General features: G+C 43.2%; 1 protein-coding gene across 1 annotated transcript in view; it reads left to right on the top strand.

Annotated features, from left to right (window-relative positions):
• The first annotated feature begins 1858 nt into the window (after window positions 1–1858).
• The window catches only part of HADHA (hydroxyacyl-CoA dehydrogenase trifunctional multienzyme complex subunit alpha), a 52983-nt gene continuing 45918 nt past the window's right edge, over window positions 1859–8923 (top strand). The window contains exons 1-3 of the mRNA XM_007938885.2: window positions 1859–1925; window positions 7938–7979; window positions 8071–8141. Coding sequence (XP_007937076.1) covers window positions 1859–1925; window positions 7938–7979; window positions 8071–8141 — 180 coding nt within the window. The remainder of the gene's footprint in view (window positions 1926–7937; window positions 7980–8070; window positions 8142–8923) is intronic.

Below are 8923 nucleotides of genomic sequence, written 5' to 3' on the forward strand. Positions count from 1 at the left end.
AAAAAAATTAAAAAATGCATTGACCCATATCACTTTGGTTTTGTGTATTTCACTGTCCATAAACTATATTTCAATAAAATGTGTTAAAAAAAAAAAGTTTAGTGTTGTGAGGATTCAATGAGATGACTGAAAGTGTCTGGAGCACAGTAGGGCTTCAAGGTTACTTCCTTCTGGAATGCATCACCTTATTTACAGGATTTTGGAGCATAAAAACAGCCATCAGGCAGTGCAGAGCTCTAGTTTAGAAGTCAGTAGTAGACCTAGGTTCTAGCCCTATTTCTACCACCTGTGACCTTGGGTCTGCTTTATGGGTTTCAGTTTCCTCACCTATGAAGTGAAAGAGGTGAATCACCACATGATCTCCAGGTGACTTCTGGATGTGAAAATCCACCCTCCACCCCTCACCCCCCAGCACTGTATATATGAGCCAGGTGAGACAATGTCTCAACTCCCGCACTCCAGTCCCAATCCCAAAAGATCATATAACTAGCTCCACCTTTTATAGCAGAACCACCTTTTATAGCAGAAAATTCGGTGGACCCATGGGTCCATTCTGAACCTCTGCAAGAATCACCCACTACCACCTATCCGCGGCAGAGTTAACTCGGGCGTGGGGCCTCCGTCTGTGTCAGAGCAGAACTGGGCTTACAAGGTTTTCAGTGGCTGATCTTTCCGAAGTAGATCGCCAGGTCTTCTTACCACATGCCTCTGGGTGCCTAGAACTTCCAACCTTTCAGTTAGCAGCCCAGCTAGTTAACTGTTCACACCACTCAGGGACTACCCTAAACGTCCATACTGCTGGTAAAACAGCACTTCAAAGTAACAGTGTCGTAAGCCGCAGGCACAAGCAAACTGTTAGTTAAATACCCGTAATAAAAGATACAGATTACACTGCTGCTAAGAGCGACAAACATAACGCTAGGACGAACACCAAACCCACTGCCAGCGATTCCATTCAGACTCAGCAACCCCCACTGGGTTTCCGAGGCTGTCAATCTTTACGGAAGTAGATTGCCCAGTCTTGTTTCCACAGAGTGGCTGCTGTTGTTGTTGTGCCGTGGAGTCGGACCCGATTCATAGCGACCCCTCCTTGGGTTTCCGAGGCAGTATCACTACGGAAGTAGACTGCCCAACCTTCCTTCTGAGGAGCAGCTGGTGGGTTTGAACCGCCAGCCTTCTAGTTAGCAGTCAAGTACCTTAAGCACTACGCTATGAGAGCTCCTGGTGGGTTTGAACTACCAACCTTCTGGTTAGCAGTCAGAGGCCTTAGGCACTGTGCTACCAGAGCACTAGTGCCCTAATTCGAAGTACTCTTAATAACTACAGACTTCACCCGAGGAGCTTCCTTCCACTTTCCCGAATTCGGGTATACCGGGACAGCGGCCACGGGTACTGGCGCAGTCGGTTGGAAAGGAAGTGCGGATCTCGCCCGAAAGAAAGGTTAGGCGAAAAGCTGAGCACACGTACCTTAACTAACGCCCGCTACAGCTCCGACTCGGGGTAAGCTTCCGACCCAAGTGGCAAGATTCCTCCAGACCTAGAGGCCCTGCTCAGATAGGACCCTTGTCTCCCACGCCCCACCCGCGAGTTCGCAGGCTGCCCGCCGACCGCCTGACTGAAAGGCTTGGTTCTCCGCCCCCTGCTCTATGGGTCTCCTTTCTCCAGTGAAGACAGTGTCCTTTCAGTCCAGTAACCTGGGAGCAAAGGACAGAGTTAAGGGGCCGGCGGTTAACTCCGTATCTGGGTTTTAGTTGGGCAATACGTTGGGCGCCTGGCCAGGGCCAGGCTACTGGGAAGAAAAGTCCTCTGCTTGGCAGCACCTGCTTGAAACACTTTCCACTTTTGTCCGCTTTTCAAGATGGTGGCCTCCCGGGCGATTGGCAGCCTCAGCCGCTTCACTGCTTCTAGAACCCTTCGCTCTCCAGGTGAGGCCTAGTGGGCTGCGCCCGGAGCCCGGGGTAGAGCTCTTGCGGGAAGTAGGGCAGCTGCGGAGCTGCTTCTTCCCCTTGCTGCCTCTTTGCCGCAGTTTGGGGACCCACCCCACAAAGGGGGAGACATTGCCCAGAGACCCCGTCCCTTGTGCCCTTGTGAAGGGACTGCGACTTCCTCTCCCACAACTCCGAGCCCTGAGGCGATTTCGGGGTCCGTGATCTTTAACTTTTCAACTCAGTCTGGCATGTTCCGCAGATCTCCGCGTCGCACTTCTGGACTCACGCCCCTCTTACTTTTTTTGATGATAGCCATAGACCTGCCCTTCTAGATTGGGAGTTCCAGGAGGACTGGGACCCAGTCTGTCACATCTTTGTAGTTTCACAGCCCCTGCCCGTGCCAAGCGCTGTCTTAAACGCTTAACTGGAATTAACCAGCTTTGCAGGTTACTCTCATTCCTTGCTCTTTCACTGTAAAACCATTTTTATACCTGTCATTTTTATTCCTGCAATTCCAGGAATCAGTATTAATGTATATGGTATGTTGAAGTTGAACGGGAAGTTCTGCAGCTTGCTAGAAGAGATATTACGATATCTATGCATTTGTATCTTAAGGAGTAAAGTGTTGGATCATTTTAAATACTATTTCTAATCTTGTTTCTGACAATTCCGGGTTAACGTGCGTAAGCTATATTAACTTTTTCTCCTTACACTGGATGTGAAAGGGTTAAAGAGCATGCTTATAAAAACCAAACATTTTCCTCCCATACCGAATCTGTAAGGTGAAATGTGACTAACTTCTTATTGCATGTTGTACTTAATTACTAAATTAGATATTTAATTTGTAATATGAATTCCCTCTCTGGTGGCATAGTGCCTAAGGCAGCTGACTGCTAACCAGAAGGCTGGCGGTTCAAACCCACAAGCACTTCTGGCAAGGAAGATTGGGCAATCTACTTCCATAGACATACCACCTGGGAAACCCAAGGAGGGGGTCGCTGTGAGTCCAATGGACTGGGCGGCAGTGAGTTTTTTTCTTCCGCCTAAAAAAAGAGATATCCTATGGGGCAGTTCCAAAGTTTCACTGTGAGTTAAAATCAACTCAATGGCAGTGTATTTATAGAGTTGTTAAAGGAGCTTTAGGAGCTCGGGTGGCGTAGTGCCTAAGGCATTTGACTGCTAACCAGAAGGCTGGCAGTTCAAACTCACTAGCCACTCCTGGGAAGGAAGTTTGGGCAATCTATTTCTGTAGTGATTGTTGTTGTTGTTGTTGTTATGTGCCCTCGAGTGGGCTCATAGCGACCCCTCCTTGGGTTTCCAAGGCGGTATCACTGCAGAAGTAGATTGCCCAAACTTCCTTGCGACGAGTTGTTGTTGTTATGTGTCGTCCAGTCGGCCCGACTCATAGCGACCCCTCCTTGGGTATCCGAGGCAGTGTCACTACAGAAGTAGATTGCCCAACCTTCCTTCTGAGGAGTGGCTGGTGGGTTTGAACCGCCAGCCTTCTGGTTAGCAGTCAAGTGCATTAACCACTATGCTACCAGAGCTGCCTCGGAAACCCAAGGAGGGGTCGCTATGAGTCGGATTCGACTCCACGGTAGTGCCTTTCATTTCATTTTTTTTCCATAAAGGAGCTATGTTGGATTAGTGGTTAAGTACTTGAATGCTAACCAGAAGGTCAATGGTTCGAACCCACCAGATACTCTGCAGTAGAAAGATGTGACAGTCTGCTTCTGTAAAAATTGCAGCCTTGGAAACCCTGAGGCACTTCTACTCTGTCCTGTAGGGTCACTGTGAGTCAGAATCGACTCAGTGACAGTGGGTTTGGGTTTGGTTTCACTGGTGAGTATGATTCATTATAGTTACTGCCTCTTCTAGTACCGATTTATTAAAAAAAAAAAAAAAAAAAGTCTAGATTGTGAATTTAAAATTATCTACATACCTGAATTTGCCATTTAGACTCAACATACTGATTTCTCACCAAAGCATTGCCAACATTTAGTGTGATTGTGACATTTACTGGTGAATAATTAAGTTCCCATGCAGCTGACTTTTAATTCTTGAATTTTAAATCCATCCCTATGCTACTGGTGCTGTAATTCTTAATATGACTGTCCAAAATCATATTTTGACCAAAATATCTTGTCTGATCCCCACTTCTGTCTTGAATCTAAATTCCTAATTATATAAGTGGCAAAATAGACTGGAAATGAATTTGAGGTGAATACTTAGTAGACTTGTTGTTGTTGTTGTTGTTATATGCCGTGGAGTCGACTAAGTACATTTAAATTTGCCTCTCACTTTCCTAATCCCATTCCTTCCCCCAGGAAGTTTTGAGAAAAACTTGATTATTACAACTGAAATAACAGATTTATAATTTGTTTCAGCATTAATCCAGCTCTTCTCACTGATTATAGTTTTATGGGGTCTTGTGGTTATTTTCTTGAGTTGAATTAACAAAGATGTTTAGAAAGTAGGGCAAAGGTGACTCTCTCAAGCTTGCATAGTAGATATAGGATAAAGTTCACCCAGCTGCTGTAAACTGCTGATTAAGTGGTGGGTGTGGCAAAATACCAAAAGTGGTACCTTGTAACCCATGCCCAGACCTCCTGACCTGCTCTCTTTTTTGCTTGGGCAATTATTCTCTGACATACTTATTCATGTGTTTATCATATTTCTTGGGTTTTGTCTGTCTTCCCACTTCATTCCTCCCAACCAGTCCATTCCCTCTGTAAATCACATTATCCTACTCTAGTTAGAATTACCTGTCTCTTGCTTCTCCTCCCACTGGAATTTTTAGTGCTTTGCAGGCAGCTCCTTTTTATGCCAGGTCTATTTTCACCTTCTCATTTACCTCCACTAAGTAGAGTCAGTTTTTTCTGGATGTCATCCCCTTTTGCCCTAAAATGTAAGCTCCACGAGGATAGGAATGTTAGTCTTTTTGTTCACTCCAAGTTCTTAGAACAGTGCCTGCCATAAGCTAGATATTGTATCCCCCACTTTTTGAAAGTTCACTTTCTACCTCTTCACTTTTACAAAAGACATATTAGTACTGCATATTTTTGTTGAATGAATGACTGTGAGATAATACTGGAAACTAAACCTACTACCCTGGAGACGATAACAACTCATAGTGACCCATTGTGACAGAGTAGAACTGCCCCAGAAGTTTTCCAAAGCTGTGATCTTTATGGGAACAGACTGCCACATTTTTTAATGCAAAGCACCTGATATGTTATAACCACTGACATTTTGGTTGGCAGCTAAGTGCTTTAATCGCTTTGCCATCAGGGCTCCTCAGTGTTGGAAGAGATTGCAGTTTAGTTGGGGAAACACTTGCTACAGATGCAGTGATTAGAGAATGTGGTAGACCATGAATATGATAGACAAAGGAAGACAGACCAGGGTGTTTTTGAAGAAGACTGAGAGTTGTTATTAAGAGATTTGTGCCTTTGCTGGCCTCCAGAACAGTCTGGTTGCCACCTGGAGCAAAATGTTGGGATAGGAGTGAGGCAAAAATTGTAGAAAACAAGTAGAGTAATGCCCAAAACGCTCTGGTGGTGTCCGCCTAAGGCATTTGACTGCTAACCAGAAGGCTGGCAGTTCAAACCCACCAGCCACTCCTTGGAGGGAAGGTTGGGCAATCTACTTCCGTAGTGATACCGCCTCGGAAACCCAAGGAGGGATCACTATGAGTCAGAGCCGACTTGATGGCACACAGCAACAACAACAATGCCCAAAACAAACTTGGAAATTTTTGCCTGGAATTCCCATATGTTCCTTACCTTCTAACCGGAGTCCAGATTGAAGGCCCTTTCTTTGGAACTTCACTTAGAATAAAACCCATTGCCATTGAGTTCATTCCAATCTCATGAAATAAGTTCACCAATCAGGCAGTAATATTATCATAAACCAAAAAAAACCAAACTCACTGCCATAGAGTTGATTAGACTCATAATGAACCCTCCTCGGGTTTCCGAGGCGGTATTTAAATCTGTGGAAGCAGACAGTCCAGTTTTCCTTCCGAGGAGTGGCTGGTGAGTTTGAACCACCAGTCTTCTGGTTTACAGTCTTAGTCTTAATCTTCTGGTTAGTAGCCTTCGGCACTACACCACCAGAGCTCCCAATATTATCATATGGGCTTATGATTTTGATAGTTGAAGGCTGGCGGTTCAAACCCACCAACCACTCCTCGGAAGGAAGATGGGGCAATCTACTTCCCTAGTGATACTGCCTCAGAAACCCAAGGAGGGGTCGCTATGAGTCGGGTCCGACTCGACAGCACATAACAACAACAACAAGTTACGCTTTTTCCTGTACAGCCAGTGATCCTAAGGTAGTGAAGTGATTAGGGAAGAAGGAGGAAAGTGGTTGGTCATTGTTATCCAAGGAATAGGAGTATTCCTGATGGAGCGCAGCATAAAGAAACAAAAGCAAACACACTGCTATCGGGTCGATTCCAACTCACAGTGACCCCCATTGAGCTTCCAAGGCTATGAATCTTTTCAGAAATAGATTGCTTCACCATCCTCCTACAGAGCAGCTAGTGGCTTTGAACCACCGGCGTTCTGTTTTAACATCCAAATACCTTACTCATTACGCCACCAGAGCTCCTTGGAGTACAGAACAGACTTGTTCAATTAGAAATATGTGACCCCACTTTAAAACATTTTATCTCTTTTCTTCTTGACCCTTGTAATAACCCAGTGCCTCTAAGGAATGGGCCAGTAAAGCAGTCATAACTAAAAGGAGATAATCACAGAGAGGTGGGGTAGGGGTCTAGGGCATGATGTATAATAGCTTGTATCTGGTCAGAAATCACCAGTCAGTTTTAGGGATATTATAGGTTTTAATCATCAGAACTGTGACCTTGAAATTACTTCAACTTCTCTATGAACGTCATTCTAATTTGATTAGAGTACTAGAAATAGAGAGGAGATAAGAAGTTTAAAGGGAAGTTACTAATACAAATTATACTTTGACCAGCACAATAAAAACAGCAAAATGTGGCATGGAATGTTTCACTCATCATAGCCACTATTGCTCCTTGATTTTCTTTTGATTAACCAGAAAATCTGTCTTTCCAGAAAAATGCAAGAGGATGTGGCTAGAGAACCTAATTGGGAAATATTTTGAATACATTTGGAGCTGCCGTTATGTATTAATTTGTAGGTTATTTATTGCTTGGTGTATTAGTTTCCTATTGATGTTGTAACAAATTATCACAAATTTAGTGTCTCAAACAATACAAATTTATTTTAAGTTCTGAAGATCAAAAGTCTGAAATGGGTCTCACTGGTCTGTTGGCATTTCTCTTCCTTTTCTAACATCTGGAGGCTGCCTACATTCCTTGGCATGTTGCTCACATCCACCTTCCATAAAGCTAGCAACATTGGACCAAATCCTTCTCATGCTGCCATCTCTCTAATTCTCTTCTGCCGCTCTTCCCCCTTTGTGATTACGTTGCACTCACCTGGATAATCCAGTCTAATCTCCCTATGTTAAAGTCAGATGATTAGCAGCCATAACTCCATCAAAACCTTAATTCCCATTTGCCAAGTAATTTAATACAGTCACAGATTCTGGGGATTTAGAATGTGGACATCTTTACCCATTGCTGTCAAGTCAATTTCAACTCCTAGTGGCCCTATAGGGCAGAATAGAACTGTCCCATTGGGTTTTCAAGGCTGTACATCTTTACAGAAGCAGACTCCCTCATCTTTCTCTCCCATGGAGCACCTGGTGAGTTTGAACCCCTGACCTTTCAGTTAGCAGCCCAGAACTTAACTGGGCCATTGAAGGGGAGGAGGACATTCTTTGGTCTGCCATATTTAGTATCTAAATAATTATATAACCTGATCATTGAAATGAAAAAGTTGTGGTGCTAGTTAGGTACCCTGATGGAACTTGACTACAGTGGGTATGATGGTAGTAGCCCTTTATATATAACACATGCTACAGAAATTCTGTTTTGCAGAATAATTAATTTTGAATACTTTTTTCTTATAGGTTATATTTGCCGCTACTTTACAAGGTCCTCTACTTTGCTGGGTAAGTTTAATTTCTTGTTGACATGTTTACATTGATTTTCAGATTTATTTAGCAATAGACATGTTTATAAATGTTTTCCTTCTCTTTCTAGCCAGAGCCCACGTTAACTATGGAGTCAAAGGGGATGTGGCAGTTGTTCGAATTAACTCACCAAATTCAAAGGTACCTAGTTTAACTTGCTGCAGTTTATATTTACTAACCACCTTAATGACTTCAGTCCTGAATGAGAATGAAATTAACTCAACCAATCTGGCAGTAATATGGGCTTACAGTTTTGTTAGTTATATTGGTAGGGTTTGACAAGAAAGGCAGATTTCGGAAGCTGGGGTTCTTATGTAAGAATTTCTGCTAGTTCACCTTGGGTGTCAGCTTAACATTAAGGATTAACAAGACTAGCCTTCTGCTGCAGTGTAGAATGGGGAATTGACTTATTAGATAAGAACTGATGTACAGACTTAGCTTCTAAGAATCAGAACTCGCCTTCCCATCTTAAATATGAAGTTATTAAATCTACTTTCTCCATTACTTGCCTCTGACATAAATTATTATTCATAGTGAGTAAGTTGGCTGGGTTAAATGGACAGTTGTACTATTCTTCCAGAAGGATCTGAATGACTGTGCAGTTCACATAATGGAAGTCAGGTTTCTGTTCAAAGTGGAACTTCATTTGTTCTTGGCACTTCACCAAAGTACACGGCATAACTAAGAAGAGCTTTATTGCAGGTTCTCATGCTTCTCCCCCACCTAAAATTGATGTAAAGATTTGATACTTTAGAAATCTTGACAACTAACATAGATTAAGAAAATGAGTCATTATCTTCACTAGAGTAAATCTTAGCACCCCTGACCAATAAGTCAAATTTAAGATACTTTGTCAGAGTCTTTCCAAGTTGAATATTTTCCAGAACATAAAAGTAATACATACCTATGGTAGAAAATTTTAA

This window comes from Orycteropus afer, unplaced genomic scaffold (assembly GCF_000298275.1).
Source record: "Orycteropus afer afer isolate SDZICR_OR568_19922 unplaced genomic scaffold, OryAfe1.0 scaffold00054, whole genome shotgun sequence".
In the NCBI taxonomy this organism is placed as follows: Eukaryota; Metazoa; Chordata; class Mammalia; order Tubulidentata; family Orycteropodidae; genus Orycteropus; species Orycteropus afer.